The sequence below is a fragment of the Tetranychus urticae genome, chromosome 2 (genome assembly GCF_039701765.1).
Source record: "Tetranychus urticae isolate SD_2017Ah chromosome 2, NJAU_TeUrti_SD_1.0, whole genome shotgun sequence".
Lineage (NCBI taxonomy): Eukaryota > Metazoa > Arthropoda > Arachnida > Trombidiformes > Tetranychidae > Tetranychus > Tetranychus urticae.
In genome coordinates, this window is record NC_142959.1 from 2159513 (window position 1) to 2185576 (window position 26064).

The 26064-nt window shown below is 31.4% G+C and overlaps 2 protein-coding genes and 2 long non-coding RNA genes across 5 annotated transcripts; 2 read left to right on the forward strand and 2 right to left on the reverse strand.

Annotated features, from left to right (window-relative positions):
* Positions 1 to 124: 124 nt before the first annotated feature.
* Positions 125 to 1580, reverse strand: LOC107363588 (cathepsin L). Its single transcript, XM_015930826.3, has 3 exons — positions 1453 to 1580; positions 1236 to 1388; positions 125 to 1024 (listed from the first exon to the last, which is right to left on the reverse strand). Exons 1-3 carry the CDS (start codon positions 1558 to 1560, stop codon positions 263 to 265), a joined length of 1023 nt encoding a protein of 340 aa, XP_015786312.2. The 5' UTR covers positions 1561 to 1580; the 3' UTR covers positions 125 to 262.
* Positions 1581 to 3514: 1934 nt separating this feature from the next.
* On the reverse strand, positions 3515 to 21744 carry LOC107363586 (S-adenosylhomocysteine hydrolase-like protein 1). The gene is made up of 13 exons (XM_015930823.3): positions 20898 to 21744; positions 8195 to 8342; positions 7471 to 7620; positions 7274 to 7374; positions 6987 to 7089; positions 6608 to 6926; positions 6276 to 6339; positions 6085 to 6173; positions 5744 to 5909; positions 4864 to 4962; positions 4562 to 4709; positions 4054 to 4174; positions 3515 to 3948 (listed from the first exon to the last, which is right to left on the reverse strand). Exons 1-13 carry the CDS (start codon positions 20934 to 20936, stop codon positions 3942 to 3944), a joined length of 1554 nt encoding a protein of 517 aa, XP_015786309.1. The 5' UTR covers positions 20937 to 21744; the 3' UTR covers positions 3515 to 3941.
* On the forward strand, positions 9801 to 10985 carry LOC107363589 (uncharacterized). 2 transcript variants are annotated; one of them, XR_016198386.1, is made up of 4 exons: positions 9801 to 10181; positions 10238 to 10462; positions 10589 to 10674; positions 10772 to 10985. It is a non-coding gene; the product is annotated as an uncharacterized LOC107363589 (long non-coding RNA). The 2 variants fall into 2 exon arrangements; XR_016198387.1 differs by having other exon boundaries at positions 9903 to 10181; positions 10283 to 10462.
* Positions 11518 to 13152, forward strand: LOC149093697 (uncharacterized). Its single transcript, XR_016198389.1, has 2 exons — positions 11518 to 11657; positions 12791 to 13152. It is a non-coding gene; the product is annotated as an uncharacterized LOC149093697 (long non-coding RNA).
* Positions 21745 to 26064: the final 4320 nt, after the last annotated feature.

The window sequence follows — 26064 nt, forward strand, 5'->3', positions numbered from 1 at the left end:
AAACTAACCAGCTGTTAATTTTAGCGCAATTTTAATCTTCAATATAAAGTAGTGCCATCTATGAATTTGTCAAAACTAGAGTTTTCAGGTTGATTAACAGTTTGAAACAATTAATAAACAACAATTTATGCATTATTTTTTACTTTTTATTTAAATTTTCTATTGAAAGTTAACAGTCAGTTAATAAAATTTTAAAAAAGAAACTTCTTTTTGCTAAATAAACATGCTTCTTTACAGCATTAATCATTATTATGTTTCGTAGTTAAAAATTAGCATACATTGGCATCTCAGCAACACCACACATATTAACACCTCTCCTCATTTTGAAATATCCATTATCACCCCAATCAGCTCCCCAACTGTTTTTGACAATCCAATAGTCGATTCCATTTGAATCTGTCCCAAACCCAACCAGGGTAACAGCATGATTAACTTGATTTGTACAGGTATCATCATCATAGATTCCTTCCCAATAAAACGTCAAATAAGGTGAGCTACCATCAATAGCCACTGCAATGGGTCCAATCTCTCTAACAGCCAAAGCAAGTTCAGTTTCATCGAGAGGTGTAACAAACCCAATAGTACGAATTTTACCATACTTGAGCTTGACTTGTTGGTCCAAACACACGTAATCTTTAGTTAAATAAGGATAATCCGTAGCATCGACAAATGGTTCATCAGCTAGATAAGTGTAAGCACCAAGCATGTTACCACCACCACAACCTTCATTCCCATTAGACCAAGAACAATCAATCAGTTGCTGAGCAGATGCATTAACTAACTGGCCCGTTTTTAATGCCCATTGTCCTTCAATGGTACTTGTTGTGGCGAAAGCCCAGCAAGAACCACATTCACCTTGATCAACTGGTGGGTTTACAATCCCATGTGTACGCCAGTCAAAACTAGATCCTTTGTCACTGGTGACATTGGCATCAGTTAACCTCGGCTTGAAAAGTTTGAGTTGGGCTGATTTCAGGCTAGTTGAGGAAAGGCCAGTCCTTTGTTTAACCATTTCACCAGTAGTCTAATTGTAGTCAAAGAATGATTAGCCAACTTCAAGGCGACACTTAGATGACACACAGCGATTTAGAAGCATAACTTCAAACAAAAACATCCAAACACAGAGACAGAAACTCGACCACTTCAGATGAGCATCAAGACAGTTGACACAATAAAAGTACATGTAGCATCAAACATATAAACACAATGTCGTAGATCCATATTGTTAAACTTACTTTGTCAGCATATCGATTCAAAGAGAGCTTGAAATTTCTCAAACCCAAATCGGCAACAGTGTTGTGTTTCAATATCTTGTTCAGGTTCATTCCAAAAGCATATTTACGGAAATAATCATCAGCCGAGAATGAATAATTTTTACCATGTCTAACCTAATAATCAAACCAAAAAAATGATAAACAAAACCTAAAGAACATTAAAAGCTAAATTTCTTACCTTATAAGTTGTCCAGTAAGAGTCCAGCTCATTTTCAGATAACTCTATGGATTGAGTTGGAGAGAGATGCAGAGAAAGCAAAATGAATGGGAAAATTAAGTAAATCATTTCCAACGAGCAAAGATACAGCAATTGAATTAACCAAATAGACAACTGTGATCATCTTTTTAAAATAAACTGTCGATAAACAATAAGAATCTAAGTGTGATTACCATTAATAATGATCATAAATGGTATAATAACGGATCTAAAATCAAATAATACAAATAGCCGTAATTTATGACTCCAAATGTAACTGATGTTAATTGATACAAAAACTGATTGCCTCTCGATCGCATAATACCCAAGTGAACGGTTACCATGTTTATATTGATTTAATTGGTGCTTAACCATTATAAAATTGTATTATGGCTATTAAGAAATGTTTACAATTCCTATTGACGTTTTGTTATAGTTACAATTGTAATCAATTGATTCAAGTTTGATTGCTTTGAATCTTTTACTTTATTCTTGTCAAATATTACATTTACACTAATTTAAATCCATTTTCTTGTTTAATTTAACATTTTCAATTAAAAAAGAAAGAGATTTGTTTATAACTTTGGAATACAATTGATATTATTACAACAATTAAAAAGCTTATTGGGCTGCTTGATTATAGTTTTACAAATTTCATGATCTTTTCATTTTTTTCGGGTCTTTCTATTTTGTGGGATAAATTGCAATGAAACAAATTGATAATCGTGATTATAAAAGGACAAATAAAGACAGTGATTAGTAAATTATTAATGCGAAATAAATCAATATCTTTGTGACCCAATTTTGCTATCATTTAAGTTGACTGTTTCTGCTGTTTGTTTCAAGAAGCGCTGCCCAATTTACAATAGAAAGTGATTAGAAACATTTAATATTTAAAATCTGGTTATGTTAATTTCTGAATCAGATTGTTACCATTAATATTAATGACTAAACAGATTGTACCAATACATGGTTATGCATGTACTAGAAATGAATTTAATTTGATACCTAAAATATAATTTATATTGAATCACTGGTGATGATGATGATGAGAAAGTTGATGATAAAGACAAAGTGTTTGATGTCCAATGGTTAGTTGTATATCAAGATTGGCCATTAATTTCAGTTCTCGTTGTTGGTACAGAAGGAAACAAAAAAGTGATGATTAACGAATGAAAAAGATTCAATTGACTGAGATTCATTACATTAACAATAATATTTATCATTTTAAGGATGGACTCAAATAGTAATGCAAAATGTTAAGCAAAAAACACGAAGAAGCAAGATGAGAGAAATAATTGAAACTAAATCAAGTTGCAACTGAAATTCAACAACTAAACGTGAAAAAACAACAGAATGATCGGAAAAAGGTTAATTTAAAGGTGAATTAAATCTTGTGAAGGGTAACTGGTGTACAATTGATAAGTAAATACATAATAAACCTGGAATTCTAGCGTTGAATCAAAATCAAATTGAGATTTTTATGGACAGTTTCTTTTTTCGGTGAATTTTACTTTTGGCAAATCTAGTTGAAGATTATGAATTGAATTAACTGGGGAAAAAGAAGAGAAAAATTCTTGCTTTTTTCGGTTGTTTCATGTTAGGCAAATCTAAAGACACAGTACTGCTTTCTGAAGAGTTGAAAAATTGCCATTGCATAAAAATGACAAGATATAGTGATATTGTCATGGAAAGATGTCAAAATGATTAAATTATGAAAGTCTAAAGTTGAGATAAACTGTCCATTTATCTCGAGATGATTTCTGTCATTGAAATGACATGAAAGTTTATCATCATCAACCTGCAGGGTGGATACCTTATTAAACTAAATGAAACATAATTTCAAAAAATGAGAGGAAAATAATGTAATTGTGTGCGAGAAGATAGAGGTGAATGTGGTTTTGGTGAGACAAAAAACATTCAACTACTCAGTGTACCTAAGATTAAGATTATCTTTTAGGTATGATCCCTGATCAGGTTGATTGACGATTAAATGATGATTTGAGATAGAAAGAAATGTGAAATATAGAACTACAGAAAGAGATAGAGAAAATTAATTTAGTAATGAATAAAATTGTCATTGATCTAATAGCGAAACATGACTCTTTTTTGAATATACTATCACAGGATATTTTTTTGGAAATAAGAGTTTTCGTTCATCTTGCTTATAATTTTTTAAATCTTTCGGTTGATTTGTCGACTAAGCATATGTATATATAAATATTAGAATAACTCTGTTTAAATGTTCGTAGGATTAATTGAAAAAGCTTTCACAGCTTTGACAGTGACGTTGATTTCCCTGTAATAATGTGTTGTAATTAGCCTTGTAAACGAGGTTGTTTAATGGATTAAAGTGAAAAATCCATTTTCGTTTCCAGTGAAATGAGGAATGGTTGATGTAGAATGAAATGGAATTATTATCCAGGGCGACCAAAAAACATATTAATCTTTCAATTGAATTATCTATACTTCTAATACCTATGAGAACGGGAGAAAAAAGTATCATTAGTAAATCACATAACACATAAGTTATAAGATTAAAAGAGCAGGCAAGAAATGGTTTATTTAAATGAATAAATTTACCGATAATAGTTTGGTTTAAATGGTCCAGCTTTATTGAGACCCATAAATTTGGCCTGGTCATCAGAAAGCTCAGTTAAATGGGCATCAAAAGTGGGTAGATGAAGGCTAGCAACATATTCATCTGTGAAAAGAAAACAATTGAGATTGATGAATTGTTACAAGGACAAATTTTCATGAGAGTAGACTTGCAAGTATTAGCAAAATCCATGAGATTACAATGGATTAGAATAGGCATTTTCTTACAGAATAGACGAATAAATTGAGTGACTGAAAAAACTGACAGAAGTGAGCTAAAAAATGAAGTCTAAACTAAAATAGAACAGAAATATTACAAGAATTAAGATTTAAAATATAAGATGAAGTGTGTGTTGAATGCAAAATAGCTTGTCTAACAGATGAATGAAACCATGTTAGAAAAGGCTGAGAGAGTAAAGAATTATGAATCTAACTAATTCTTGTGATGATAGTAATCGTATTATCGCCAATAACTTGTGATCACATTTCTTACCCATTTTCTTGGGTAGCAAGTAAACATCAGATTTATATCTTCCAGCTGGAGCATTGTATAATTCAATTAAGGCTAAGGCTTGAGTTGCAGCGGTAATGGAAACGACGAATGATGGAACGCGCGAACAACTGAGATTGATGAGGCGTCCCTGATAACCATGAAGAAAAGGGAAATTAAAAGATAATAAGAGAATCATTAAATAATTGTATGAGTAATCAAAGAAGGGAAAACATTCAAGGTTATTACAGAATAATTAAATGATAATCAGAAGGTAAACAAAGGCATCAAAAGGCAACAATTACCTCGGCAACTAGAATAATCCATTTACCATCAGGCCAAGTTATGTGATCAACGGAAGATCGAACTCGTTCCCAAGTAAGATCCGGAGTTCTTAAGCTTTGCTGTAAATGATGACAAAATTGAGAAGAAAAATTAAATTAGTAAAGTATATTGTATAAGATAATTAATTTATTTTCATACAGTTAATTAAAAAGTGATAAAAAAGAGGAAGTAAAGTGAGCATTGATTAAAAAATAATTAACTTTTCAATTAACGTTTTTTTGTAAGTTTTCAACCATTATTAGCTATAGAGAAAAAATGAGTGAAAGTTAAGTGAAAATAACATGCCCTTAACTAAATTGCACTTTACTATGAAATAGACATTGTAAGATCTTTTTTGTTATCAAAATGATGAATATGAAAATTAGTGTATTATAATATCTCAATAATGTATTAAAACCTTTGATAGTAAATTAACGTTACTCAGTATAAATTATTTGTATTATAAAATGAAAATGAATACTATTAATGATTTACAGTTGACTGAATTTAGGGTCTTGAGGTGTGACAATTAAGCAACCACTGAAATAATGTTATAAACAATATAAAGTGTACAAGCTTTAACCCTAATTTCAAGGCTTTCCTCTTTTTTTGATCTAAACTAACATTGTTATTGTGTTCAATCAAGCAATCTTTTAGTAACAATAATGATAATCATCATGTAACTGAAAGTAATGATTAATAAAGTCACAAACAATGATTGGCACGGGACAAGGATTGATTGAAAATTTTTACACTGTTAACAGTTAATCAATAACCAATTTAGTTTTCAACTGGTTTTTGTGAACACAAATATTGAACACAATATCAAATGAATGTGAAATGATGGATTAGAAGGCTCACCACGTCAATTTCGGTATTTGAATGACCCATATTACATATTATACAGCCCGACTTAACAGTGTCAATGTGATCTCGGGTAACTACATTTTTGCTTCCAGTGGCAGTTATAATAATGTCCACTTTACTAATGACTTCAGAAAGGGTAACAACTCGTAAACCATCCATACTAAATAGCCATTTTATGTAAAAATAGCAAATAAAAGAAAATGGAAAAACATTAATAAAACGGAAGTTATTAAATTTGAATCATAAAGGTTTTAAGAGAAAAATCAATCTATTTGTGTGATTAAGAAAATAAAATGTCTCCTTCTTTTGTTGTATTTTATTTCTTGGTATCTTACCATGCTTGAAGTGCACAAATTGGATCGATTTCGGTAACATAAACAACGGCACCCATTCCTTTTAATGCTGAACAGCATCCTTTACCAACCTGATGGAATTAAAATCAATGAAATGAGAATAGAGTTCAATATTAGGTTAATGAGGTTAATTTTTAAGAATGAGTGTGATATTGGAAGTTTGATTAGCTTACCTCACCATAACCACAGACAACGACTTGTTTCCCACCAAACATGCAGTCGGTTGCACGTTTTAATCTATTCATAGTGAATATAAATGAAAGTGAAGGTTGAACATGACGCTCTTAATTTACATACAATCAAAAACTAACAATCATGAATGAAAATCAATCTTAAATAAGGTTAATTTTTCATTTACAGATAGGTTGAATTTTTGATAGGAAAACAAAATCACTCATTTTTCCAATCTGTCTGTCACTTATTAGCCTAAAGTTGTTTCAACAAATCTGTGAATCATGTTCAACAGACTAGATAATCGAAGTTATGAAAAATTCTGAAAACGTACGCATCAAGGATTGATTCTCGGCAGCAATAGAGATTATCAAATTTGGTCTTTGTTACAGAATCGTTGACATTCATTGCTGGAACAGTGAGTTTACCAGCTTTTGAAAGTTGGTACAATCGATGGACTCCAGTAACAGATTCTTCCACAATTCCTTTAATTAAATTGAATGCGGCTGGATATTTTTTAATTAGCAAATGAGTAGCATCACCTCCATCATCCAGAATCATATTTGGTTGCCATGATTCAGAAGAAATGCTTTTATCGATACACCACCAAAAATCTTCCTCTGTTTCTCCTTTCCATGCATAAATAGGTATTCCTGTCAATGTAAAAAATTCATGATTTACTGATGCTCAAATAATTTATATAATTAGCTTACCAGCTTCAGCAATTGCAGCAGCAGCTTCATTCTGGGTTGAATAGATATTACATGAAGCCCATCGTATACTGGCTCCTAAGGCCACCAGAGTCTCAACAAGAACCTAAAAGTAGAAAAAAATGGTTGATTGTTTAAATGAACAAAAAAATCTAAGCTGACTATTTTTAGTTATGAAAAATGAGCCATTGTAACGGTAAATCAAGAAAATAAATTATCACATAAATAAGTTAAAAAGATAAACGAAGACAAATGGCTTTATAAATAAGAACATGATTTGAGTTACTAACCGCTGTTTGAGCATTAATATGTGTACACACGATTATTCTAGCTCCTTTCAGAGGTTTATCATCTTGAGCTCGTTTCCTCAAGGCAATCAAACCAGGCATCTCTAATATGAGAGAGAAATCAATTTGAATTGACGAATGAATTTTTTTTCAAATTTCAACAAATCTCCAAACAATTTGTTGCAATTGAAAAAACAAACCTTGTTCAGCCATCTCGATCTCTTTGCGACCATACGGGGCTTGTGAAATGTTTTTGACACAAAAATCAGTGAAGCCTTTAGAGGTTCGTTGAACTTTATCCCGAGGAGAGGTTCCGGTTTCATCTTCCGAGCTTGATTCTGTATAAGATGCTGTAAAAAGAGAAGAATTGAAAAGAGAAAAGAGAAAAAGAAATGAAAAACTGATTGAATATAATAGAAGCAATCAATAAATGAAGTAACTTGGAAGCTATTTTTAAAATGATAGTCATAACCGGAAAATACTTGTATGAGAAATCTAAATTACCATTACTCAGTTTACTGAGTGGGAATCAATGATAGACTACAACTTTTACTTTCAATGACCACAGTGGAAAAGCAATGAAGAATTCAAATGCATGATAATCGAAATATTATCAGATATTAGATACTCAATAGATGAGGATAAAAAAAATTGCACTGATAGCCTTACAATAAGCGATCATGATGATCTAGAATATCTTTAGTACTTATATTAACGTTATTTAAGTTCTCATGAATATAAATCCAAGTCAAAATAACCCATTTACAAAAAAATGGTCAGTTGTTATCACATCAGCTGTTTTGGTGAAAATCAATGCATGGGTGATGCTTGAACTACACATAGATTTCTTCAACTAAATGTTATATCAGAATGAGGCTCAGGAGATATTAATGATGATGGAGATAGTGGAAAAGTAATACTTACAAGCTGATGAAGAGACGGATGTTGATGAATTACGCCGACTTCGGTTGGTGGTTTTTTCAAGACCGGTGGTCAACCTTCCTATGGGAAGACTCATTCGTCTTTTTTGTCGTTCCTTGAAAGATGGATAAAGCAACAAGGCCTCAGGAACCTAGTAAAGTTGATAATAATGGTAGTCCAAAACGGTCAAAGATAATAACAAACCGAGAAATGGGTAAAAAAATACCAGAAAACAAATGCCAGGAGAGAAAATATCAAAAAAGCAATGAGAAAAGGGTATACAAAGTAAGAGAGTAGAAGCAAAGATAGGCAAGTAAGGAAGGAAGGGGAAACAGTGGAAAACTCAACAATCAAATTATAATTAACTGGATATATTGATAGAAGATAAAACTAATTAAATTAAACATGATGAATAATAGAGCCGATTGGGAATCAACAGGGTAACAATAATTTGATAAAATAATAGATGATAACAATAATTACAAATAAAATAATTGAAAGGAAACTCGTTTTTCTTTCTTTAACAATGTTCACTATTATGCCAACCAACTTTCACTTCACTTGAACACACAACCAACCAAAATAAGTAAATCAAACCTGCTGCCATCCTCATGTCTTTCTTTACTTTAACCGTTGTACTTTTCAGTCTATTTTTCTTGTCGAACACTGATTATGCATGATAAATAGACATTTACTTAATATTACCATTTCAATTGTAGTTAAAAAATAGTGACTGGAATCATCAAAGTCTTGATATTTTCCGCTTTTTGTATTTGCCTGAATTTCCCACTCTATTGCTCTTAATTTCACCATTTTCACCATCCTGCTCAAACCGTAAGCGGGAAATTTTATTATTAATGCCATTTGAATGATTCCTATTCAAAGATTTATCAATTTCTATTGTTTAATAGCGTTCAATCATAATTATATTTCCATCTTAATGCATCCATGGAATTTATGAATAGATAATTGTGAGTACATGATTTTTTACGGACTTTAACAAGTGAAGATGGAAAAGATTGAAGTAATTTGAAGAAAAATCATTACCAACGTTCAATTATTCACACAAATATTTACTCTTTGTAAAATCTCAACAATTACGAGTCTCAACATAGACTTGAAATTTTGTCGGATTTTGAAAAATACTAAAGGAGTAACTGGTAAAAATCAATCAGAATCACCAGACTGTTATATTATCATTTGGCCTGAAGCTTTTGAATTATCCATTTGATGACAATCTTGTAGAGTTAAAGATGAGAAGCCAGCTATTCCAATGAACAATAATTACTAGAAATTGTCAAATTTAATTGGAATTGATGACAATTTTAGAAAGTTCATTATTGATTTTACATTAATCTGGCTACAGAACTTCCATGAGCAGTTTGTGAATACTTTGGCCATGGATTATTCATTAATAAAACTAACCAATAGACAATCAAACAAACTGAAACTTAATCATCAATCATCAAATGAAAGTGAATCTTGTAACAGGGAAAACAATTTTCAAAAACGAACATTATTTCATTCGCTAGATGGCGTGAGTAAAAAGAATTGGCGGTAAATCCTATGAAAATTGAATGAAATGTCTGATTCAATTTCAATTTACTTGAGTGTTAAGCAGATGATATAATAGCATCAATTAATACCAAACCAATCTAATTTCATTATTTCTTTCAACATAATTGATTTATTGTTTCCATTGTTTTCAATCCTTTTTATCCTTCAAGGATCATGTAAAGAAATCCTTCATCTGAGCAATTATTGGTGCAAGTGATTCTCAACATGGAGTAATCAAATTACCTATTTTTATAATTAATTGAAGTCGTAAGACTTTTTTACCTTTTCTAATTATATAAGCTCTATTTGCCTTTAATTTCATCAACCTGTTTCTCTAAGTGTTTTTATAATTAGAGCATGTGTTTCAACAGATCGTGTTTTGTGTATAAAAAAATGCCAAGACTGACTTGTTAGAGGCCTAACAAGTAAAATGGTGAGAAAAGTTGGAAAATGTCTAAACCTCAATTAACCTGAAGACATCATTAACAGATTTATTAATACTTTTCATCTCGTGTTTGCTTTTATTTTTCCGAGAAACCAACCTCCTTCATCATTTTCGTCATCATCATCCTGCTTCTTGGACGTCTTGGTGGAAATTATTTTGATTTAGTTCTTCAGATTATTATTTGAAAGATTTTTATTTATACGTTCGAGTGCTGCTAATTTTGGCAGAAACATAACCCATCTTCATCTACCATGAGTTATCCCGAAAAGGTCACCTGTTTTTCCTTCAATTTTACCCCCCTTTTCACTTACCACCAAACCTTGCATAATTTTTCTAGTCTTTATTGAGGTCAAATAATTCAAAATTACATTTATTTATAACTAAACCATTTTTAGTCTGGTAACACTTGATTTAAAGCAAACATCAATTTGGTATTACAACTCAAAGGACAACTTGAAAGCAAACAAACGAGCAGAAGAACGTAAGTTCATTAATCATAACCTTGTTACATGTTTTACAATTTTACTTCACCATAGTAACTGATGTATTTTTTTCTTGTCTTACCCCGTTAATCACAGTTTACCTGATATCAAATGATACCATTTTTGGCATAACATTGGGTTGGTTTTAACCAGGCAACAGATGGTGTAACTGGCAACATGGCAATTCTCTTAAGAATCAAATCAATGTTAAATATTGACCCTGCCTAAGTGGGGTTACACCAGTTTTACATTTTTACAAATTACATCTTAACCAGCCCAAATAAAGGATTCATGCAACTTCAACTTGAAAGAATAATTGGATTTACTATTCCTTCCCAAGAATCCTTGATCAAAATGGTCATAAAATTACATCTTCTAACATAATTACCAAACATTCAGCCAAATTTACCATGAAAAGATGATGAACACAGACAAAAGGAGAAACCATGGAGGAACACAAATTGAGTCAACCATGGTGAAACCAAGCATTGGAAAAAAATGAATAACCTTCATCATTATCATATAAATGAATATATTAACTATCAACATGACAGAATCACAGAAAGAATACACACAAATACAATTTAGTGGTAAATTTCAAAGCTTCACCAATTATCAGACAAATGCAAAAGCGTCCATTGATACATGTCTTAACAATTGGACAAAAAGGAAGACCAGAACATGGAAAACGAATTGACTATTCAAAAGGATTAACAATTTACTTCAAAGTTACAATCAAAAGCCAGACCCAGCTCCAGAACGGAACAACACTCCTGGTAATATGGAAGGTCAACAAATTCCGTTTTCCTGGTCAATCATTAAATCCAACCTTCATCTAATATTTATTATGATTCAATATATCATGGTGCATGGTATTGAATGTTAGTGTTATAATATAAATGGTAGAGTTGGCGGATCAAAATTAATCAATCAAACAAAGAGAAACAAGTGGAAAGAAAATAAATCAACAGTAAATAATAAGGTGTGTTAATAAACTGAAAGTAAACACCATTAAATGTTTAGTGAATGGTTATTTATTAGGCTGTCTTTGGTATAAATATAATATCAATTGTCAACCTAATTTAATATCACAACATTTGACGCTCTAAGAGGAAAAATGATTTAATATTGTTCTATGGAATAATTTCTTCTCACATCCGATCATCACCATTATTCTTATCATTAAATCACCTTACAATTCAACCAAAACACAGACAATAAAGGATTCAACTGAAGGAATGTTTTAATGTAATAAAAACGGAAATCTTACAATATCATTGTAATATTTTCTAGATTTATTCAGGTTGATGTTATGAATTGCTGGAAATCGTTTCATTAACATTTAAATTGAAAAATTTTTTTCTCAAAAGATGAGCCTAATTCAGTATCGATCCGAAATTTGAGCTCTTTTGCTGCCAAATATATTTACCATTAATATTAATGTCGATTATTTATCGTAACTGATGAGTTTCATCTTTAACCATTGAACACGATTCTGAATGAAACTCAAGTTAATCACAAAGTATAACATTGACAAGAACCTAGAATGATGATGATACAATTAGCTGTATAAGTAAATATCAAGAGTAGCTTAGTTGGGTTAAAATTATGCTTTGTTAACATTTTACTCTCTTGATATTATTTGTTTGAGTTTATTGTTTGATCTTTCTACTTTTTCCTGGTTAACAAAATTTCCTGATGACAGGAACAAAAATTGTCAAATGATGAGTTAAATTGTTGACTATTGTAAATAAAGTCAACCTAAATACGACATGAAATGAATTAACAAGTAAACATTATCATTGGAAAGTGTAAAATTGAATTGTAATATCCAAATGTAATGAGTGATGGATATGTAACTCTATTCAAGGGAAACAAAAAGCTATTTTTAGCTCTACAATTGAACAATTATCCAGATTATTCAAATATTGTTACATTTGTTGGAAAGTCAGGATAATTGTGAAAAGTGTCATTCAAATGAAAATGGCTCTAATTTGAATGACACTTTTCCCCAATCAATTAACATTAAACAAGAAAACTTCATTTGCAATGTTTATCAGGTTCAACAAATTTTTTGATGAAAAATTAATTTCGACTTTTCAATTTCCTTTTCAGGTTACAAATGATGATTCCAGGGTTGAATAAAAATTTCAGAACTTTACTTCTGCTCGAAAAATCAAGACAAGAATGAAAATCAAATTTGCTGCTTTAATGAACCAAAAAACCAGTAAACATGAGAAATGAAATTTGATGATGGAATAGGAAAATGAGCAACTTTTTGGAAACAATTTTTATCCAATTTCTGGTAAAAGCTTCAATTCTGGTTAAATGAAGACACAGCAATTGATCAAGACTTTTCCCAAGGAACCACTAAATCTGATTCAACCAGATTTTGTCATTTCCATCAAGAAACTTGGCATTTAAATTTAACAAGAAATGCTTATGGATTCATCAATTAGAGTCTAAAAAATGGCAAATTAATTGCAGTTTCATTTCAAGAAAACTTGCAAGTCTTTTGAATGCCATTGAAAAGGTTAATTAATATTACCTAAAATAACCATTAATCGATTGGAAGGTGATTAACATTATTTACAAGTTTACCAGTTGAACCGTTATGATTATTTAATAACGTTTACTTAGCTAATGAGAAAGCAAAAGGTGAAAAAAGGTTGAAAAATGAAAGGCAATTCAATTTAATCGTAATAAGCTAAGCAGTGTTTACCAGTTACTTGAATCATGTTTAACTTTAGTTTTCAGATTTAATCATTTTCCATCTTCCCAACCTCTTCATTATCTTCCTCTTATCCAGTATTAAGCACTAAAGTTAATTGAGTTTTGTATCCATTGAAGTGTCCAAAAGAAAGGCCAAGAAACTGATCAACTCCAAATCTCTTGGCCACTTGAATTACCTTTCCCATTGCCATTCCTCTTTATCCTCTTTATATCCTTTTCACTCGTCATCTAAATCGCCCTCTTAATCACTGTTTTTCACATCATTGATGCTGTTGACCAACTCAATCAACACTCGAGGTGTAACATTAGTCAAGAGATGTTTCAGATTTCAGTTGATCATCCAAGGATCCAAGATTAGTTTGAAATTAAAGTGAAACATGGACCGATTCATAATCGATTTAACACTCTTCTCGTTTACAATATCAAGCTGTTAGCAAATTATCTTTTAATAATAACTCAGGTTCAAGTAATTTCAGGTTTCAAGAACATTAACTTTTCCAGATTTATCTTGAAATGTTTACAATTGTTAAAGGCAAATCTTGCGATTTGAAAATGGAAAATTATTCTACAAATTTTTCTCAATTTATCAATAATGAATAGACTCATGGAATTGCATGGAAAACTTACGTGAGGGAAAGAAAATGTTCATTCAATATGATTATGATATTCTGAATTGCTCAGTGTTTAGTTGACTGCAACTAATCTGGAAAGATGGAAAAAAATGTTGGTCTATTGAAGGTAAAATAAATGATTAGAAGTTGATCGTCAGATTTGATTAGTATTTTCAGCATGAGAGTAAAGTTCATTTGGAAGCTCCAACATTCATGTCTATCCAGAAGAATAAACAATTTCCTGAGATTGCAGAGCATCAATAATTATCAGAGCCACAAAGAAAAAACGAAACTCAATAGAATGTTAAGAATCAAGTTTGACTTTTATTGTTACAGGGACTGAACAGAGTTCATCTTTAAACCAAAAATGCTGCATTTAGTCTGAATAAAGACTTGCATTCTTGGCTTTATCCAATGTTTTTATAAACTTAATTTTTGGTTCATTTCTAGCAGAAGGAATTCCTGGATAGGAAATTTCTTTATCATGTTGATCATGATTAGTATTCCTACAATCCCAGTCTGTAATAAACTCTTGTCGGGTCTGGGACAAATCAATTTAAAACAATTTCTCTGATAGAAAATTATCTTTTCATAGAAGGATAAAGACCAAAATAATAGGGTGAACTATTTAGCAAGCAATTTTTCGTTATGCATAAATTATGTGTTGAATTTTACACTAAACTCATTACGCTTATCCATTCTTCAAAATGTTCTGTTTTGTGATATCGTAAAAATGTAAATGCATGAGAACTAGTTCATTTTAACTGACTGAAACCAACGCAATAAAATGGATTAGTTACAGTTTACCCTGAAAAATGAATTAAACTGATTTATTTTGATCTGCTAGTTCGCAGTATTTAAATATTTTGAATTTAAAATCGCAAAGTGCTACGATTTCATTTCTTGAAAATATGTTTAATTGTGTGAAATAAAGTTTACAAGAGCAATGAATAAAAATTGAATGTTATGGAAACACTTTTATCCTTTGGTCTGCATTAGTTATGAACATGTTGCAAACATCAACCTATCCGAAGCATTCGAAACTCACGGAAAATGGCCTTCAAATTTCATCTAAAGGTCGAATAAGGACCTTGAGTGATCTTGAGGGTTTAAAACTTATGCTTCTTCAATCTGCAAAAGCTCACGGTTAACAATTTTGGCGCTTTTGAGTGAGTTTCGATAATGATACTAATTCTAATTGTGGTTATTTGCATGCTGACTAATCATTTCTCAAAATGAGCGCTGACAATATCAATTCTGAACAAAGTAAGTTTATTTATGTTGATCAATCAGGTGACTAATAGCCTATCAAATGCATTCCCAGCTGTGATCAAACTGAAGCTGAATGGTGAAGATTATCATGAGATCTAGGTCAGACGATCGCTCGCCGAATTCGGTCAGCGATGACTTGAATTGAGCTGATTCATTATTCACGACATCGAGCTTAATCGTTGCGCATATAATTTATATTAATATTATTATATTCCAAGCGTTCTTTAACTTTTAGAGGGTTTTGAGCTATATTTCGATAACTAAACTTGACATAACAATATACTAACAATATACAATAACAATACATAACAATATATATAACTTGACATATTTTTTTATAAGAAAACTCCATACTAAGTTGCAAATCATTTCTTAAAGTGGTTTGTCTGTTAACATGTTTACAAGCAACCAAAAAGTGAATTGTCAAAATGGCATAGCTGAGTAACAATCTTCACTTCGCTTTGCTGCGTTCCGATGATTAAATTTGGTTTTTATAGCAACGGTTTCATTTATTCGTTTAAATGTGAATTTAGATTAACATTAGTTGAGTTGCAACCCTGGCTTATATTAATTTCCATTGCAATTTGATTTCCTTCCCGAGTCTACAAAAAAATGAATTGATGAAAAATTGTACAATATCTTTGACTATTAATGCTAAGCTCTCAGATCAACTAGGAACTTGAAATTTCTCCATACAAATTTCTCATGTATTTTTTTTGCTATATTTCAAGTTCAAGGTTATAAAGGTCGTAAAGGTCGTAAAGGTTATAATGAATCGCTCTTGATGCTACTAGAGATCAAACTTGATAGTAACATTTGCTTGCAGCAAAAGTTAACCGTAAACGTACTATATCAGTATAATCTTATAACTTATTGAATATCATAAACTAATTATTACCTAAGAGCAAAGATAATAATAAAATAGATTTTGTTCACCTTCAGCACTTTTCTCTCGAGTATTTGAGGAACAGTTTCGATACTGAATGGCTTGATACTTCGTCAATATGTATTATCTTTGATTGATGTAAGAACTGAAGAGAGATGATAAACGATTAATATTGAATTCAAAATTTGCTTTCCAACGAGAACTGATTTTACCATGAAAGCTTATTGCCTTTGTTTCTTTTGTTTCTTGCTGTCTTATAATCCAGATTAACTGAATTGATTCAAAATCTTAATCATTCAATGTTCCATAATTGACTAGCTGCCAATGAATAAACAATAAATTAATATAAACATGAAAACATATTGAAGTAAAATTTCACTTCAGCCTTCATCAAAGACTCGATTTAACCATTTTTGAACAACCCAAATAAACTTAATTGTTTCCTCCAACAATTCTTATATTGGCTCTTCAAATATTGAAAATTAATCGACCATTTAATTTTGCTGAATAAATCAATTCTTCAAGTGATAGATGAAGGACTCGAAATTTCAAAGCATGATTAAAGGTGTTAAAAAAAGATGTAAACATTTGAACCTTGAACAAACTGGTGAAACTCAACAAGAGCTTAGCAATGAAACTGATTTTTGCTGGATCATTCCAAGCGAGTTCATTTCACATCAAACACACAACTCAATTGACAATCGGACATTGGATAAGTTTATTGTTTACCATGTTTTTTCATGTTCAAATGGATTTTCTCAGTTTTCATTTAAACTCCAAAATAGAGTGCAAAACCTGGAGAAGAATAAGAAAAGGCAAAACAAGAAAAAAAGAGGAACCAAAGAAAACCAGAGAAAATGAAATTCAATTCAAACCTGAAAAAAACCTAGACATTGATTGAAGACAATGAAAGAAGATGAATAATGATAAACAAGCAAGAAAACAGGAAAACAAAGGATAACAACATCTTGTTCACCATGTTCATCATCTTTCACCATGTTGAGAAATTGTTCACAAAATGATTGTTTTTACCTATTTTTACTTGGAAACAAGTTCGCCAATCACAATAACCATGAAGAAGAGGAAAGACATAAGACTTGAAGATTAATGATATTTTTATTCAACTAACATTTACTGTTACCGTTTTTAAATTTTTCACACTTTAATTTGTTATCCTTTGCACACTTTTTAATAACAATTGATTGAACTGTTAAACATGCATCATCATTAACTCATCAACATCATTCACTTTTGCTTCAACTATTGATGAAGAGGATGAACGATGGATGATGATGATACAATGAAATTTGAAGATCAAGAGTAAACTGAGAGTTTTGTTTTCTTTTTTGTTTTCCTTTTCCATCTTCTTTCCTTTTCTCCTGTTTACTCATGAATTCAGTTGAAATGGTTTAAAGTAATACATAAAGGATGTAACATTTGAAGGTGAAACCCATTAACTAAGGAATCATCCAGGTAAATAGAGGGAAAAAGAAGGCGATCAATAAAAAAGTGCAGAAAAACTGGTAAATTTTGGTTCCAATAAAGATTGATGGTTGATTCTCAATGGATTTTTGGCAAACTTTTCATCTCCTTAACCATTTAAATTGTCATCAAGAGACTTTTTTCAGTTCGTTTTTTCCATCTATTAATATTTATTTTCAGTTGTTTCTCTTGTTTTATTTGTAATATAACATATAAACTCGAGGTAAAAGTCATCAACAGAGAAGAAGAAAGAAAAAAATGATTTCTTTTATTCATCAATGAATCGTAATTCTTCCATTGGAATGTCATGATGACAATGACAACTCATTCCAATCAGTATAAACGATTGAAAAGTGTGACTTTCACAAGTCACTTATCTTTGGCCAGATTTAGTTGAATCCATTTCATGGATTTATCTTTCATTCAAAAGTCACTTTCAATCAATACAAATGATTTTCATTATTTCGATTGTTGAACATTCATCTGCAAGAACTTTGCCCGAGTTGCCAAAAATTTTGTAAACCTTTTCACATTTTATTCATTTATTTATTGGAAATTTTTCTTTCTCTGGAATCTTTTTTTCCATCGAAAACTGGATTCAATCTTTCACTGGATTCCCTTATAATTGAATATTTTTGCTCAATTTTCTGAGCCAACATGGAAAGTGAAAGTTTCTCTCTGAAAATTATCTGAATGTAAACCACTCAAGGTTTAGAAGATTTTCAATTTTTGGAAATTTCTATTTGCTGATTCGCAGTTTCCATCCAAGTTGACCATTTAATTGAACTCCAGACTCAAACATCTGTATCTTTGCTTCTTAGATCGATAGTTTGCTATTACAACTTGATAAGTGGTTTGCTTCAATTGTGGCTTTGATTAACAAAGTCACAATTTTGATTAAATTTTGTCCTTTTTCATGTTAAAGTGTCTTTTCAATGGCAACTTTCAACGAGTTTTATTCACCAAAATTCATTTTAAACTCTTCACTTGCAACCATTTAAATCAACTTTACCAACAATCTAGAGCCATTCATTGACTAGCCTAATAAATTTAACCTAAACTTGTTTCATCTCAAGTCGACTCTTGACAGCATTTTTTGAAAGATGAGTTAAAAAGTGGTCTTCCATCACCAAATGGTCTAATTTGATTATCATTTATTGAGTTTAACCAAAAAACCTTTCCAACCATTTTCAAGATGACATTTTTCAACTTTGATGAAATAAACCTTCACCACAACATTGTCATCTTTCAAGACTCAATAACAATGAAAAATAATTGAACTTGAAGCCAACAAAACCACCAATCATCATCTTTAATTGTCCATGCTTGTCATGAACCATTCTAATTCCCTAATTTGCTCGGATTAATGAGTTACTGTTTACTAACTAATTGGCAGTGTTTCCATCAAATGTAACAAAATATCGTCAAAAAATGTCTCGAGGTTGTGAACAATATTGTTTCACATTGACTCGTGTTAAAAGCACTAATTGCTAACATTTGCAAGCTGCCAAGTTGATTATTGACAGTTTTCCTGCAAATCTGCTTTTGTCAATCAGCCAATTGAACTCGAAATTTGATTCAATTTTCGACCATTCAATTCGTCTAAACGATTCTGGATAAACATATTTTTCTGTTTTTGGTTTGCTGACTTTTGCTTGGTTTCATGAGAAACCTCATCATTGAACTGTTCATTGTTCATTTGTTTCAAACATGAAACTAATTGAGTTGAAGTAGGCAAGAGTAGGATGACAAGAAAGGTTAAAACATACAAAAGATGACAACTTGTTTTGTTAATTCGAACTCATTTTCACTTTATTTTCAATCTTTTTTTTCTTCTTCTCCTCTTTTCCACCCTGTTCCCTGATTTCCATCTCATGTAAATTTCACAAGTCAAATCGATTGAATAAAGGTACTTTCATCTTTCCATTAGCAAGTACACTTGAAGAGAGAAGAGTCGCAAAGAAGGAAAATGTTTAAGTGGAAACAAATCAAACATGAAATGTCATGGAATGAAAGAATTTACAATTTTCTTTTCACCTTTCATTTCACTTCTCATTGTCAAACCTTTTCCTGAATTCACTTGAAATTTCCTCTGTGAATGGAAAAAGAAAAGTACTCTTTTTTTCTTCAATCATTTTCTCAGTTCATCAAATTCTACTTTCATTTTTCCCTCAAAAATCTTTGATATTCAACAAAAGGACAATGAAAATGGCATGAAAAAAGTCTTAAAATGCATTTCAAGTTAACTATTAAAAAGTGAAAAGAAATGTTGATCTTTTTTTCAACCAATAATGCAACTTATGCTAAGTCAATACTAATGAGTGTAACGGGTTAATCTTGGTTAATGTTGTTATTAACTTGCTTCATCAACCACAATCCAATTGATTGTTAAAAGGTAAACCAAATTAGGTTATCCAATTACGCTTATTAATTCCCTAGTCTTGAAACTTAATCACATTTACAAGAATAATAATGAAAAAGAGATTTGGTTGAAAGGTATGAAGAGCAGGAAAAAAAATGTCTGAAATGCAGAGGAATGGAAGGCGAAACAACTCGGAATTTGTTGATTCTCACTGAGCCTTGATTCACCAAGAGACTTGTAAATTGTGTTACAACAAATTGCATGTGAATCTATTGATGATCCAAAAAGGTGTATCAATCAAAGTCAAGTAATCAAAATGTAAATTAAACTGGAAGAAAAAAATATGCAAAGCAAAGTGAAGGAAAGTCAATAAGCTAGTGACAGCTACAATTAATGACTTTACAGAGTAATTAATTTGTCGACAATTGAGGGAACAAAAATGAAATTAAAAAATCTGTTCTAATTCATGTGTTTGGAGTAAACTTTGAAAGCAATCATTTGGCTAATCAAAAGCCTCCATTTGGACCATTAAATGTGAAACATTGTCCTATCCTTGACTGATTATGGTTTGTTACCCAGATTCAACCCAAACTAGATCATCTATTTTTACTGATGAAGCATAGATGAAGATTGAAATGCTCAATATAAGGAGGAGGATGAAGATGGAAGAAATGGAAGATGAAAAGGTTAAAAGAAAGAGGAAGGATGATAAAGATGATGATGATGGGAATGGTGGAAATGGTGTAAAGGGAAAAAAGGCAAGACATGAGAGTACAATGAATGGGAAAAAACTGAGACTAACAGTATTCTGTTGGATTCTTGTTATGGGTCGATAAAAATGTTACAGAAAAGGAAAGTAAACGTTGTTATAAATACCTCATGTCCTTTAATACTTTTCAATGATTCTCCTTCCATTGATTTCGCCTTTGATTGATCACTGATTTCACCAATTATATTGACGATTGATTGAAAGTTGTATGCAAAGAGTTGACACCTTTTCACTATTGAAAATTTACTTTAACGATTCAAAGGTTTACTTGAGATTACTTGTGAATCCACAGAATTTCAATAACTTTGTATTTTCTCAATTTTTCAATTCTACTTTTTTTTTACAGTTGGTTAAGCACTTGATCAAGAATGCAAAACAATTGTATCTCAATAATGGCTGAGGTAATGATGAAACTTTGGATAAAGAAAAAGGTAAAATATTTTGGTTGATTGTTTGGTTCAATGACAAACTTTGTTTGATGTTGAGATTGCAATTGGTATTGTTTGCGATGATTGTATTGATGCAAATATTAATGATGAAAAAGTCGATGATGAAAATTTTGGGTTAATCTTTTCGATTCAATTTTTTATCTCTTTTTTCACTCTTTTAATGAATCGTTTGATCGTCTTTCAACCTTTTTTTACTCTCTGGTGTTGTTTCGTCCTGAACACTGGACACTGTATAAAGTGAACTCTTTTAGCTTCTCAGAACAAATGTCATTGATTACAGCATCTTCTCTATCATTTTCGTGTTCCCTCTCTTTCCTTCTCTTTCTCTTGTTTTTCCTCTGTTTTCATCTGAAATTATCATCTCACCAAACTTTTCCTGGCTCTTTCTTTACTCTATCATCATCTCCGTCTTTTTGTCTCTAAACTCTCTGTCTCTCTCTCCTCACTCCCTCTCAAATGCTCAGTCAGTTGTTGGGACACTCTCAATGCGAGCTCCTTTTCTGAAGATGAGAAAAGGCAAAAAAACATATTTCAACCCTCATTCAACTCTGAATGATTTTTTTCTTCATAACTTTTTTCATCCTCAAAGCATCATGAAAAAGCTTCTGCCATCTATAGTCTTTCAACCAACTTTACCAGCAAAGGTTGGGAGCACAGAAGACTTATTACTGTTACAGTTGATTCGTGATTCAGCTTGTCACGAAAATGAAGATATCGTAATTTCAAACGGATTTATTCAAGTTATTATCTAATAATAAACACATGTTTGGCCAGAAGAGATGACATAACGATTAATGACTGATGCTACTGGAATTGAAGCTGCTGTTGATGCTCCTGATCCATTATTTGTTGCTGGTGCTGTTGATGAAGAATCTGAGCTAGCTGCTGCTGATGATGCTGTTGCTGCTGAAGATCCTAAGCCAGATACTCCTGATGATGAACCTGATCCATTACCTGATGATTTTGATCCATGGTTTGATTCTGTAGAAGATGAGTTAGCTTTCTTATGATTTCCGAAAAGGTTTATAGGCATTTTGAGACCGATAGAATTCCATCTCGATAGGCTGTTTGCATCAACAACGGTTTACTCAGTTATTTAGTTATAAACTCGTCAAATCGAACATTTTGGCTCTGAAATCTATGTGCATTCAGTTACTCACATTCTTTTCGTCAGCTCATTAAACAATAATTTAAATATTACATTATATTATTTTGGTTAAGTTAGTATATTGTATCTTTCCATTTCAAAAATCGATTCATTTTGTTTGATTAAAGCTTCTGCAAATGCTTCGAAATTTATGCAATGACACTTGGTATTTCTGTTCTGAAAATTCTGTCTTCAGTTGCCGAATAGTTTTGTTTTTTTCATATATTTGCAATTCAAACGCTATTGAAAAATAAAATAGAAACGCATGCAACAATCAATAAAGCTATTTTACAGCTTTCTTACCTCTTACTTTTTTATTATCCGTTTGGAGATTGAACACTTGACAAAGATGAAATTGGTTAAGATAAATGATGTAAGTAAAAATAGTAAAGATGAAGCAAAAATCTGAATACTACGACAATACGGCATACTCTTAGGCCATATTTCATATCTTTTTCACTATTTTCGATTCGTGACGATCAGAATTGGCCTTTTCAGACATTCCAGCATTTACGAAACAGGAAAATAAGTGAAATCCATATCATTAGATTTTTCGTAATATTTATATATCTATCTCTTTTATACAGCATCGAAAGTAAAGTTAGAGCTGGTTACGTTATCTTTTGCCCATTGTTTGGTAACCAAGCATATTTTAGTAGTCAATTTTTAGAGATAAATTAAGCACAATTAACATCAACACGAGGCTCATTGGTTAAGGTATTTAATCGTTGTTGATTGTGTTGATAAATCTCAAAAATTGACTACTAAAATATGCTTGGTTACCAAACAATGGGCAAAAGATAACGTAACCAGCTCTAACTTTACTTTCGATGCTGTATATAACTTATATTTATTAATATTAAGTCTTTACAAAGGTCAACAGGGCTTAAAAATCGCGTATTTCATAGTTCATTTTAAGGAGTCAATGAGAGGTCAAAATTTGCATGACCTAGAATTAGCTTAAGAATTTGCTCTTATCGTTTTTCTTTTTGCGGAAACTCATAGTCCGTGTTGAAGTTAACAGTTAACAATGAACAGTATTGTTGTCCATTCACAATTAGAGCAATTAATACATTTATCTATCCTTTACGATTATCCTTGATTTTACTTGATTTCATTATTACATTATTAAAGTCAGTCTTGATTACTCCGTTCAAGTGTTCATGATTAAACCAATACAGTCTAAACGAAATATTTAACAGGTTATGGGCTCATCGTGCTTCGTTTATTAGTTGCGTTTAAAGGTATTGTTTTATTAATCATTGACGAAACCTATTTACACCATGGAAGATTCAAAATCTATATCAATTGAAAAATTAAACCAGGAAAATTGGATTAACTGGAAATTCAAGATCAAGTTGATCTGTGAAGACTTGGATTTGTGGAATATTCTTACCGGTGACGAGAAAGGTGATAAGTTGAACGGTCAACAGTTGACTGCTTTTGTTAAGAAGCAGAAGAAGTTGATGAGATTGATTGCTCTTAATGTCGAGGATCAGTTTTTAACTCTCATCAGAGACTCGAAAGATCCAAGAGCTGCTTGGATTAGTCTTTGCGAAAATTTTGAGAAAATTTGTCTTGCAAATCAGTTCAATTTACGGAAACAATTATTGAATATCAAATATATATCTGGGGATATGGTCAAGCATATTAATACTCTTATTGATTTGAAGCAAAAATTGGAAGCTATCAATCAGACTGTCAGTGATAATGACTTGGTTATTGCATTACTTCAAAGTTTACCGAGTACATATGAAACTCTGATTGTTTCCCTTGAATCTCAATTCGGTTCATCAAAAATTGACTTCAATTTTGTTAAAGGTCGTGTTCTCGAGGAGTATAATCGTAAGCTAAACCTTGATATAGCAAATAATGATAGTCAGATTGCTTTGCTAACCAGTAAATTGAGTATCAACAACAACAACAAGAAGCAAATAAAGGCAAGTAATGCTAATAAATTAAGACAAAAGCGCTTTGGAAAGTGCAATTATTGTAAGCAAAAAGGTCATTGGGCTCGAGAGTGTAAAAAGAAACAGAATGACGAAGATAAGATGAAAGATGCTTCTGATTCTGTTAACGTTTCAGCACTAATGGTTAATACTGGAACTAACCATGTTGATCAATGGTATATTGACTCTGGTGCTTCTTCTCACATGGTTAACAATCTTAAATGGTTTTCTGATTTCAAGTATATTGAAAATGTACCAATTACACTTGCAGATGACAGTAAAATTAATGCTATTGGTATTGGTACAGTAACATTGAAAATTGAAACAACTGGTGGTATCAATGTTATTAATCTAATGAATACTTATTACATTCCTAAATTGGGTAAGAATCTATTGTCAATGTCAGTTGCAAGTGCAAATGGTGCTAAGATTTTGATTGAAGCTGGATATTGTTCGATAAAAAATGGTAAAAATCGGTTATTGATTGAAGCAAAGTTGATTAATGGTTTATATCAGATCAAAAATATTGTAAACTCTTCTGGTCAATGTAATATTGCAAATGAACTCAAAATTGATGAAACTGTTTTATGGCATCGAAGATTAGGTCATTGTAATGTTCGAACTGTTGAAAGGTTGGTTAAAGAGGAGAAACTCAAATTATCGAAACAAGTAAACCATGATATTGTTAAAACTTGTGAGTCATGTCTCTACGGTAAACAAACAAGAAAACCATTTGAAGAGTCAACCTCTAAGTCATCTGAGTGTCTTGACTTAATTCATAGCGACATTTGTGGTCCTATGCCAGTTGAGTCAATTGGTGGTAATAAATATTTTCAAACGTTTATTGATGACTTCAGTAAGAAGACATTTGTTTATTTGATGGCGAAAAGAGATCAATCTCAAAGTATTATTATCAAGTTCTTGAAGCGAGTTGGGAATAGCAAAAACAAAAATGTAAAAGTATTACGTACAGACGGAGCGAAAGAGTTTATTGCTAAAGAGGTTGAAGATTATTTATCACTCAATGGTATTCAACATCAGCTTTCTGTTCGTTATTCACCTCAGCAAAATGGTGTAGCAGAACGAATGAATCGTACAATAATGGAAACTGTTCGTTGTATGTTACATGATGCTAATATGACAGATGAATTTTGGGGTGAAGCTGTTGATACAGCAGTTTATCTTATCAATCGTAGACCTAATCCAAGCATTGAATTTAAAATACCTGAAGAAATTTGGTCAGGTAAACCTATTGATTTTAGTAAAATAAAGATCTTTGGCTGTTATTGTTACGTTCATGTACCAAAAGAACTTAGAAATAAGTTAGAATCAAAAACACGTAAATGTATTTTTCTTGGTTACCCTGAGAATCAAAAGGCATTTAAAGTTTGGGATGAAGCTGAAGGAAAGTTGATAGTAACTAGAGATGTCGTGTTCAATGATGATATCGTTGATAATTACACTGATTCAGCTAACTTGTCCGAGCACCAAAATACAATTGTTAAACCACCTTCATCAATGCTTGAACTTAATAACAGACAAGACAAAAATATTTGGTTAAAAGCAGCTCAACAAGAAATGGATTCATTGATTGCTAACAAAACATGGGAATTGGTTGATCATCAGGATGAAATGAATGTGATTGATTGTCGTTGGGTATTTACTTACAAGTTGAATAGTGATGGTTCGATCAATCGAGCTAAGGCAAGATTGGTTGCAAAAGGCTTCA